Source organism: Myxine glutinosa, chromosome 6, assembly GCF_964187855.1.
Source record: "Myxine glutinosa chromosome 6, kmMyxGlut1.1, whole genome shotgun sequence".
Taxonomy (NCBI): domain Eukaryota; kingdom Metazoa; phylum Chordata; class Myxini; order Myxiniformes; family Myxinidae; genus Myxine; species Myxine glutinosa.
The window spans coordinates 115266159-115278223 of NC_136266.1; the positions used below are offsets into that span (position 1 = coordinate 115266159).

Here is a 12065-nt window from a genome sequence, read left to right on the forward strand (position 1 = left end):
AATGATTCTGAAAGCTTTGGTTTCAACAGCGTGAAGCCGAGCTATAAAACACAGTACTACCGGCAAGTCAGATGATTGCATTTGGTAGGGTTAATGTGGGTGCCAAATATCATGAGTAGGGATGGGGGATGGCCTGAGATGGTGGTTCACATCCTGCTTTGAAGGTTTGGAGGGAAGAGCGTAATTGAACTGTCTCAAGTAGGAAGTTCCATAAACGGCGGAGAAGAGGAATATTAAAGAGTAGAGGTGTGGCTGCAAGCTTGGATTTTGTGGGTTTAACAGGATCTGGTTTGTGGAAGGACTCATACAATCTGGAGGAGATCGGGAGTGTCTGAGGGCCGAAAGGACAGAGGGAGCTGTTCACTAGCAATGGAAAAGTCGAAGTAGCTCTGCACACATCTTGCCTCATACTTGCCTCATGATGGATATTCATGTCTCCAATGAGTGTGAATGAATGTCTTTGTATCATCCTTGTCCCTTATGTAATAGCTCCTCCATCTGCCTTAGACACTGCGATAAAAAAAACTGTTTTGTGAAAGTGTGAATTGACTGTTCGAACAGGATGTATACAAGAAACTGTCACCTGAACATCACCATATTTCGTTACCCACCCTCCATACTTGTTTCTGTCTGTTTCACCTCTTGGCCTAATTTCCGTTTCTGTGTGCCCATTAATCGTGCCAACGCCTGAAGGTTGTCGTCGATGGCAATCAAAACTGGGCAACCCTCGAAAACCTGCAAACACTGACAGAATATCAGATTGCGGTATTTGCTGTCTACTCCACCGCAGCCAGCGAGGCGCTGCGAGGTTCAGAAACCACACGTGAGTCACGTTACTTCCTCTAACTCGAAACATAAACCATAAAAGGCAATTGACGCATGAGATGGTACTCTGAACAGGTACTCTCTAATTTACTGTACACTGCAGTCTCCAGATGGATGGTGCAATTTTACTCTTATGTACGGCAATAGCACAAGGTGATTCCATGTTTTGCTGAGTTTAGAGTTTAATGGATATGAGTTTAGAGTGTTCAATATTAATTTTGTACCATTGTGTCCAGTGAGTATTTAAACCTAGACTGGGAGTTATATAAGTCACCAAATACAAATAATCAGATCTCCTGTTCATGCCATGTGCAAACACGTGATTGTTGGCATGGTCTGTTGGTCGCCATATTGTGCTGTAACATGTTGGGAATACTTTTAATCAAGAAGACAAGTTAGAAGAGGACATGTTAGATGTGCTTGTGACTTACCTTTAATTGATTGGCCCGGTGTTGTTCGAGCTGTGAATCCTCTTAGGGTGTTTGGTTCTTATTCCCATCCATCGGTGAATACTATTACATGATTGAACGAGAACGCACTCTGTAGAGTGTATACCTCCACCAGGCTGAACAATTTACGTTTTGTATCCCATTGATAGGCCGGATCTGGATTCGGACCTGAACCAAATTCGAATCTGCTTGTTCTTGTCACGTACTCAACTCATCCACCAAGTTTTGTCACAATCGGTCCGTAACCTTTTTGAGATATCGTGCTATATATCGTTTTTGGCCCCATCTCTCAATGGTGAAGAATAAGCCTGGTATTGGCTTAGCGGTTAGGGTGCTGGTTTGGAATCCTAGGATCCTGGGTTCGAATCCCGGTCGATTGCTGAATTAACGCCAGGGGGGTTGACTCAGCCTGTCATCCTTCCGAGGTCGGCAAATTGAGTACCAGTTCACTGGTAATTCCCTGTGTGTCGCAAGAGGCGACTAACAGGGTTGGTGGCAGGAAGGGCATTCGGCTGTAAAACATGGCTTCAAAAAAGGGGACCATGGTGCCCAAAAAAGGCTAATCCCTGCTCTGCGGGGGAAAATGGCCTCCAAAGGTGGTCTCTCTCTCTCTCTCTCTCTCTCTCTCTCTCTCTCTGTCGTGAAGAATCACTTTAAACATTATTGGATCCTGATCTTTACCAAAATTGAATCATTGCATCCTTGTCACACACTCAACCTGTCCACCAAGTTCTATCTGAATCCATCCATAACTTTTTGAGATATCTTGTTCAGGTGCAGTCACACTATAACGTATAGCAGTAACTTATGCCGACGTATGTGAATTTTCACCAACACGCTGGTGTACGTTGACATAAGTTAGGGGTAGGTTTAGTATAAGTTGTATACGTTAAAAGCACGCTGGTATAAGCTGGCATACGTTGTTGTACGCAGAGGCCGAAATAAATTTTTGTGCATGCACAAAAATTTTGGGCGTATGCCGACGTCCTCTTCATAGGTTAGGCATACGTTAGGCATACGCTAGACATATGCTAGACATACGTTAAATACATTGGAGGTAGGTTACTCATACGTCGAGATACGTTGGCATGAAGGTGTACCGTACAGCTAACCTATTGATAACCTATGAGTAACTTACTTCTAACCTATATCTAACCTATATCTGACGTATCTGCAACGCATATTGACGTATTCAGACGTATTAGACGTATGTCTGACGATGGAGTAACTTATTGAACGTGTTTCTACCGTACAACTAGTGTATTATTGGCGTTTTGCCAGCGTTTTGCGGTCACTGTATATATGGGGGCCTGTGAGTAGCTCACCATCACTTCTCCACCCGTCATCAGAGAAGATGGAGGATCCTGAGAGGCTTCGACAAGAATACCAACTACTCGTTCTCCAACATCAGTATGACATCATCGAATTGGCACTTCACCAGATCCGTGCCAATAGGATGAGGAGAAGAGGTCAACGACCGGGGCAGGTCTGGGTCAGACCATGGATCGGGAGGCGACGGCAGTTTGGCCTGTACGACCAGCTTCTGGTGGAACTCCGAAACGAGGAGTTGTCTCTGAGTGACTTAAACCATCCCCTGAGGAGTTCTGAAGTCTTGCCCATCCGCTGTGCCTGGTCCTCCCATATCTTGCCCTTCTTGTCAGTCGTCCTGTAGTCCGTCATCTTCATGTTCCAGAGGACAGAATTGTCATGGAGGAACTCAAGCATGAGCTCCTCATCTTGCACTGACAGGGAGCAAGCAGTCTTCTTGGCCCTCCTCTTCTTCTTGGTCTTGTCATCAGACTGGCGGGAGGAGGTGGAGGCAACTGATGCAGCATCCGAGTCAACAGAAGAGGCACGGGAGGCACGGGAACCATCACCGGAATGAGGAGATGGAGAGCGTGGTGACTGCGAGCAGCCGGCTAGGGGCACAGCAGGGAGATCATGAGCAGGTGGATCGGCGGCTTTGGATGATGATGGTGAGGATGATGGTGTAGATGTGTTCTTCTTGCCTCTACCTCGGCCCCTGGCAGACGTCTCGGTTGCTGTCTTCTTCGTTTTCTTGGGTGCCATGTTGATGTTGATAGCTCGCGGTACTGTAGAGATCGGCGCCGTATTTATGCAGAACGTCACGTGATCGTCGGCAACACGCCGAGCGCGCTGCGCATAGGTTTCTCATAAGTTACTCATACGTTGGGCATAAGTCGAGAACGCTGAACATACGCTGGCCATATGCTGTGATAAGTTATATATAAGTTAGTGATAGGTTACTAATAGGTTAGACATACGCTATGTATATGTTCAATACGTTATTCATATGCCCAATTTATTCATGCTGTAGAATTTTCGATGCTTTTTTGGGCGTATGCCGACGTGTTGACATTATTTTATGATTTTTCATACGCTAGATATAAGTTTCTCTAAAACGTCATAGTGTGACTGCACCTTTACAGACAGACAAACAGGGGTGAAAACATAACTCCCATCCACCTTCGGTGACAGAGGTAATAAAATGTCGACACCCAATGCCTGTGTAGTTGAGTCCTTGGTCGGGTCACATACATATTACTCTTATTTCACAGGAAAGGGGTTGAGAAGGTCAACATTCTGCCATTTTCATACGTGCCATACGACTTTTGCTAACTAGCAGACGCGCCTCAAAATGGGCAGCGATATAGAGCTGAATAGTTGGTTGTTTTGAAATGCTGTTGCTAAAAACAACAGTGACTGAAGTTGTTTGGGAATGGGTTTTTATCAATGGTAAACTTCTCGGTGTTTACTCGGGTCCAGGAATGCACCAAATGGTGGACACCGGGGGCCTGGACACCACCGAGGCCATAACCCATAATACATACAGCGTGTAATGTTTGGTTGCGCCGCTCACTTTATGGTTAAGGTGTTTAAATGTTTCAGCCCAATTCAAATTTTAAATGTTTAAACCTCCTTGAAATGCCTTTTTACAGCCTTTGAGAAGAGGTTGATCAAATTTTACTAAAAATAAAAAATATATTCACAACGTACTCGTTCATTATACAGCACAAGCACTGATCAAGTTGATGTTCCCCCACATATTTCAACCACCTGTACTAGGTAAAACAATGGACATGTCGACATTACCTTTGCATGGTATGATCAAACTCCTAACGACAGCAGCCCCAGCACATGATGGTGTTGTTTTGTACCATACCCTTTACAGAGTGTTAGTGTTGCTGAAGCAGTTTCTCGACAACGGTTATTTTGGGTGGTATGCCATTGCCTTCCCAGCAGTCATTCGAAAGACACCATGGGATCCTTAACATCCACCAATGCCCCAATGCTGGCAGGCCTGTCCTCCAGATTAACGTCCCTTTGAGGGATGGCACACATATTGAAGGGTGACAGCTTATAAGTGGGTTCGGATTCAACCCCAAAACATCACTGAACCTCCTCCATGTTTGACTGTCGGGAAGGTGTTCTTTTCTTTGAAGGCTTCATTTTGTTTTCTGTAAACATAGAGAGGATGCGCTTTATGAAAAAGCTCTAATTTGGTCTCATCTGTCCACAGGACATTCTCCTAGAAGGATTTTGGCTTGCTCAGGTGTTTTTGGCAAACTTCAGTCGGGCTTTCTTGTGTCTCTCTCTCAGCAGTGGTGTCCTCTTGAGTCTCCTACCATAGAACTCCCTTTCATTGGGTTGGTGATGGATGGTGCAAGTTGAAACTGTCGTACCTTGTGTCTGAAGGCCAGCCTGAAATCTGTTTGGTAGTTGATTGAGGTGCTTTCTCCACCATTCAAACAATCCTTCGCTGCAATCTTCGATCAAGTTTTCTGTTGCAGCCACGTCCATGGAAGTTGGCTACAGTGCCATGGGCCTTAAACTTCCTGATAACATTGCGTACGGTGGACACAGGAACATCAAGATCTCTGGAGATGGACTTGTAGCCTTGAGATTGTCCGTGCTTGGCTACAACCTTCTGTCTGACCTCCTCAAACAATTCTCTGGTTTTCTTTCCTTTCTCCATGCTCATTGCGGTAAACACAGTGACACAAAACAGCAGAATGACTCCTTTTCTCTGTTCAAACTGGTTGAGTGAGTGATTTTTATATTGCAGGCACCTGCAACTCACCACACGTGAGCTCATTTCCAAAGTAAAGAAGAATCACCTGCTTCAAATCTAATTATTTCTAACCACTTCTAAAAGGTGCCAATAATATTGTGCAGGCCATTTTAGAATTTCTGTGTGGCATAAGCTAAGATTTAGTAATTTTTTCAGCTTTTTTTGTTTTGTTGCACTGCAAACCAAAGAAATACATATGTGGATACCAAAATGTATCTTTAATTTCAACAATTTTCTGGAAGAAATGGTGCATTATTTGAAAAAAGTGCAAGGGTGCCAATATTTTTGGCCACGACTGTACAAGTAATGGAGCTGAGACCTTTCATCATTAGCTTTGTTTCGTTATTGTCACTTTAGATTACCTTGTAGCGGCTACCGCTGGGTATACACAATCGCCTTGCACCTACCGAGGACGCGGAGCGATCACCAGGCCGGGCTCGCCCAGGACGCCCGGGCATGCCCGCTCTCGACTTGCCAGGCCTCGTCCGGGACGCCCGGGCATGCCCCCTCTCGCCTTTCCCGGGCAAACGCTCCGGGATAATGTGTATATATATTGCTGCCCGATAAACGGGCTTTTCAGAGTACCCGAGTTGATTTGACACAATAAAGAAACTCGGACGAATTCCAGCTTTTTGTCGCGTCCATTCTTTCGATTTACGTTGGAGCATAGCTCCTACATTGGTGACCCGACATGGACACGGCAGTTGCCCTCAAACTGCCTACCTTCTGGGAGGCTCACGCGGCGGTTTGGTTCGGCCAGGCGGACTCCCTGTTCGCCCTGCGAGGCATCACGGCCGACGACACCCGCTTCCACCATGTCGTAGCAGCACTCGGCTCAGCCACCGCGGCCCGCGCCCTGAGCCTCCTCGAGCGCCCGCCAGCCGCTGACAAATACGACGCGATTAAAAAGCTCCTCCTCGACGCTTTCGCCCTCTCATCAGCGGAACACGCACGGCGCCTGCTCGACCTGCCCGAGCTCGGCGACACGCGCCCGTCCGAGCGAATGGACTACATGCTTTCGCTGCTCGGCGAGCACTCTCCGGCAATCCTGTTCCGGGAGCTGTTCCTCTGTCAGCTGCCTAGCCCGGTAAGCCTCGCCCTGGCAAGCACGACGATCACGCATCCCCGCGCCCTCGCCAGGGAAGCCGACAAGATCTCCGCAGCAGGCCAACGCATTGGAGCAGCAACCTGGAGCCCACCGCCGTCCGAAGCAACGCCCATGGCGCCCGAGCACCCGGCACGGTCGACGACCGAACTGCCGACGCAATTGGCGGCCGCTACGCCGCGCCGACCACCTCCAGCACGACGACCGGAGCCTCCACCTGACCAGGCGTGGTGTTATTATCATGCCAGGTTCGGACAGAAGGCCCGGACATGCCGACCCCCGTGCACCTTCGGCAAGCCGGGAAACGGCCGGGCCGGCGTTCATTACCAGCCATGAGCGCCGGCCACACGGGCATCTTACTTTTCATCACAGACAAAGCGTCCGGACGGCGCTTCCTGTGTGACACCGGCGCCCAACTGAGCGTCATACCCGCCTCCGATCAGGACAGGCAGTCCGCGGTTTGCGGCCCCTCCTTGGTTGCGGCCAACGGATCGGCCATCCGCACCTTCGGCCCGCACAACGTCACCCTCTGCTTCGGCGGCCAACGCTTTAATTGGACTTTTGTAACCGCAAGCGTGCCCATGGCTCTGCTAGACGCCGACTTCCTCTGCGCACACGGACTGCTGGTGGACGTCCAACGGCGTTGCCTCATCAACGCCGAGACCTTCAGCTCCCTGGCATGCACATTGAGCAGCTCCGCTCCGACCGCGCTGGCATGCACCCTCCCGGCGGCGAACGAGTTTGCTCGCCTGCTCACGGAGTTCCCGGCCCTCACGCGGCCGACGTTTTCGGCCGTCGCAGTACAACATGGGATCGAGCACCACATACCAACCACGGGCCCGCCGGTCTACGCCAGAGCCCGCCGCCTCGACCCAGCCAAGCTCGCCGTGGCCAAAGCCGAGTTCGACGCTTTGGAACACCTCGGCATCGTGCGGCGCTCCGATATCGCGTGGGCTTCGCCACTACACATCGTCCAAAAACCAGGGGGCGGCTGGCGCCCATGTGGCGACTACCGCCGCCTTAACGACGCTACCACCCCCGACAGGTATCCGATCCCGCACATCCAAGACTTCTCCGCCCGTTTGGCAGGACGGGTCATTTTTTCAAAGATCGATTTAATAAGGGGATATCACCAGGTACCTGTCAGGGCGGCCGACGTCCCTAAAACGGCCGTCATCACGCCGTTCGGCTTATTCGAATTCCTGCGAATGCCGTTTGGCCTCAAGACCGCGGCTCAGGCGTTCCAGCGCTTGATGGACGGCGTGCTACGCGACCTGCCGTTCCTCTTCGTTTACCTGGACGACATCCTCGTCGCCAGCACGTCCCGGGCCGAGCACCTCCTCCACCTCCGAACACTGTTCGGGCGCCTCAGCGAGCACGGCCTCATCGTCAACCCGGCCAAATGCCACTTCGGCATGATGGCCGTTGATTTTTTGGGCCACCACATCACCAAGAACGGGGCCGTGCCGCTGCCAACCAAGGTCGAGACCATCACCACGTTTCCCCGTCCCCGCTCCATAAAGGCCCTGCAGGAATTCCTGGTAATGGTGAATTTCTATCACCGCTTCTTGCCCCGCGCTGCTCAACTCATGCGGCCCCTCTACAAAGCCCTCCGGGGCAAGCCGGCCAAGCACGACGTCGTCTGGTCCGCAGCAATGGACGCGGCCTTTAAAAGCTCAAAGCGGGCCCTCACCGACGCAACACTGCTCGCTCACCCAGTGCTCAACGCTCCCATCGCCCTCACCACGGATGCCTCCGACTATGCGGTGGGCGCCGTACATGAGCAATGGGTGAACGGGGTTTGGCAGCCACTCGCTTTTTTCAGCCGGCAACTCCGGCCGAACTAGCTCAAATATAGCACGTTTGACCGTGAGCTCCTCAGTCTACACCTGGCCGTTCGCCATTTCCGCCACCTCCTGGAGGGCCGACCCTTCACGGCGTTCGTCGACCACAAGCCATTGGTTTACGCAATGGCCAAGGTCACGGAGCCGTGGTCGGCCCGCCAACAGCGCCACCTCTCCGCTGTGTCGGAGTTTACCACGGACATCCGGCATGTCGCCGGCAAAGACAACGCCGTGGCCAACTGTCTTTCTTGGGCCAGCGCGAACGCGGTCCACCTCGGCGTGGACTTCGCGCTTATGGCGGCGGACCAAACCACCGACACCACGGTGCAAGCCCTCCGGGCGGCGGACACGGGCCTCCGCCTGGCCGACATCCCCTTCGCGGACACTGTCCTGCCCTGCGACGTCTCCCAAGGCCAGCCTCGCCCCATCGTGCCCGTTACCTGGCACCGCCGCATCTTCGCCTCCCTCCACGGCCTTTCCCACCCGGGCCGGAAAGCTTCCCAGAAGCTGGTGTCGGCGCGATTCGTCTGGCACGGCCTTCGACGGGACGTCCGCGATTGAACCAGCACCTGCACAGCCTGCCAACAGGCCAAGGTCCACCGACACACCCAGGCCCCGCTGGCACCTTTCAACGTGCCCGAACGACGTTTCGACCACGTCAACGTGGACCTGGTGGGCCCCCTCCCCCCATCACGGGGTTTCACACACCTGCTCACCATGGTGGACAGAACCACCAGGTGGCCGGAGGCCGTTCCTCTCGTCTCCACCACCACCGCCGACGTGGTGCAGGCTTTCATCGCCACCTGGGTCGCCCGCTTCCGCGCACCGGCGGACATCTCGTCGGACCGCGGACCGCAGTTCCCCTCCGAGCTGTGGGGCGCGGTCGCCCGCAACCTGGGGGTCAAGCTCCACCGTACGACGGCCTACCACCCCCAAGCCAACGGGTTGTGCGAGCGATTCCACCGCTCCATGAAGGCCGCGCTCACGGCCGGCCTTCAGGACGGCGGTTGGGCCGACCGGCTGCCGTGGGTCCTTTTGGGCCTCCGCACGGCCCCCAAGGAGGACCTCCGGGCGTCCACCGCCGAGCTTGTCTACGGCCAGGCGCTACGCGTCCCGGGCGAATTCGTGCCCGACGCTACCAGTCCCTGGTCCGCAGCTCACCAGCGCTCGGACCTCCAGGAGACCGCCCGACGGTTTGCCCCCGTGCCAACGTCCCACCACGGTGACCCCCAGTCCTACGTCCCCCCAGCGCTTCGCACAGCGGAGTACGTTTTTGTGCATCATGACGCACATCGGGGGCCACTCCGGCCACCGTACGACGGGCCCTTCCGGGTCCTGCGACGGGACGACAAGTCGTTCGTCATCGACATCGGCGGCGGGTCGGACCGGATTGCGGTGGACCGCCTCAAGCCGGCGCACGTGGACATCGACCAACTGCCACGGTTGGCCCTTCCGCCGCGGCGAGGCCACCCCCCGTCCACGGTGCCCCCCACTCGACCTCCCACCACCACACCGGACCCCCCTCACCCCCCACGACCCGCCAGGGGTCGCTTCAGCCGGGTCATCAGGACCCCCCTTAAATTGACCCTGCCGGTGCAAGTCGATTCTGGGGGGACGTGTGTAGCGGCTACCGCTGGGTATACACAATCGCCTTGCACCTACCGAGGACGCGGAGCGATCACCATGCCGGGCTCGCCCAGGACGCCCGGGCATGCCCGCTCTCGACTTGCCAGGCCTCATCTGGGACGCCCGGGCATGCCCGCTCTCGACTTGCCAGGCCTCGTCCGGGACGCCCGGGCATGCCCGCTCTCGACTTGCCAGGCCTCGTCCAGGACGCCCAGGCACGCCCCCTCTCGCCTTTCCCGGGCAAACGCTCCGGGATAATGTGTATATATACACAAAGAATTAAGTTAAGCACCCCCCCCCCGTTTTTTTACAACCTCGCACATTACAAGTTTGTTGTCGTCAAAACAGTGTAATATACCCATGTTATTGCTATATTTTCTGGAGAAGTGATATTATGGTCACATAAAAACATAACAATCATGCCGTTTTCAATATTTTATTCTGAATAATTTAAGGTGAAAATTTTTGGGAATTTTAGGCATATTTTCACCTCAATTTAAGTATGGAGCTATAGGTCCATCACGGACAGTGTGGATGACGTTTATGTTTTCTAACGTACAGTCATTGTTCTGAGAAGACCTCTAGCGATCTTTGCGTCAATAACGTGTGTAGGACCCACGTGATCGGATCACTGACTCAACCCTACGTCTCATAGACCCTGTAAGCCGTCGTATGCGTTGCTGTGGCAGGTTGTTCCATTCCCGATGTAATGCACGTTCGGGACATGTTGGGACGACAAATTGCGAAGATGGTCCCTCCAATAGCCAATCTGGATGAATTGGAACGTGCATTACATCGGGAATGGAACAACCTGCCACAGCAACGCATACGACGGCTTACAGGGTCTATGAGACGTAGGGTTGAGTCAGTGATCCGATCACGTGGGTCCTACACACGTTATTGACGCAAAGATCGCTAGAGGTCTTCTCAGAACAATGACTGTACGTTAGAAAACATAAACGTCATCCACACTGTCCGTGATGGACCTATAGCTCCATACTTAAATTGAGGTGAAAATATGCCTAAAATTCCCAAAAAATTTCACCTTAAATTATTCAGAATAAAATATTGAAAACGGCATGATTGTTATGTTTTTATGTGACCATAATATCACTTCTCCAGAAAATATAGCAATATCATGGGTATATTACACTGTTTTGACGACAACAAACTTGTAATGTGCGAGGTTGTAAAAAAACGGGGGGGGTGCTTAACTTAATTCTTTGTGTATATATTGCTGCCCGATAAACGGGCTTTTCAGAGTACCCGAGTTGATTTGACACAATAAAGAAACTCGGACGAATTCCAGCTTTTTGTCGCGTCCATTCTTTCGATTTACGTTGGAGCATGGCTCCTACAACCTTGCTTTTTGTTCACCCCCTCAATATGCTGGCATCTCTACATCTAAACTCTAAAGTATGGTGTTGGGGATGGGGGAGGTAAAGTTATATCCTTCAACCACAACTCTTTTCATGGATCACTGTTTACCTTCGCCACCTAAGGAAGTTATGTTTTAACCCTGGTTTGTTTGTCTTTCTGCTTGTTTGTCTGTGAGCATCATATCTCAAAAGGTTATGGACGGATTTGGATGAGATTTGGAGAGCAGGTTGGGCGTCTGCCAAGGACGAATTGATTCGATTTTGGTGAAGATACGAATCCGGATCCAGATACGAGAAAATCTTTTCAATTTCTTAAGTAATTGTTCACCATTGAGAGAGGTTGACCTGAACACAATATATAGCATGATTTTTCAAAAAGTTGTGGACGGATTGTGACAAAACTTGGTGGACGAGTTCGTTGGGTGACAAGAAGAAGCCGATTATATTTTGGTTCCTGTCCGAATCCAGATCTGGCCTATCCGTGGCATACAAAATGTAAACTGTTCAACCTTGCGGAGGTATGCGCTCTACCGAGTGCCCTTCGGGATTTGTCTACTAAGTACCACTTGGAATGCATTGAGGTTGCTTAAAATACCTTTTCATTGGATTAACTCTAGGTTGAGTAATTGAGGATACTGGTACAGGTACATGTTCAATGTTATATGGAATGCACTTTCTCCAAGCAGTCATTGTTTTCTTGAACATTTACATCACTCAACGTTTTTTTGGTGAGAAGAGAAAAGT

The 12065-nt window shown here is 51.6% G+C and overlaps 1 protein-coding gene across 5 annotated transcripts in view; it reads left to right on the forward strand.

The window, feature by feature from the left end:
- Positions 1 to 12065, forward strand: part of LOC137430211 (collagen alpha-1(XIV) chain) — a 371222-nt gene that overhangs the window by 237697 nt on the left and 121460 nt on the right. For all 5 annotated transcript variants that reach the window (XM_078780417.1, XM_078780420.1, XM_078780419.1 and 2 more), the window contains one exon: positions 694 to 823. In XM_078780417.1, coding sequence (XP_078636543.1) covers positions 694 to 823 — 130 coding nt within the window. The remainder of the gene's footprint in view (positions 1 to 693; positions 824 to 12065) is intronic.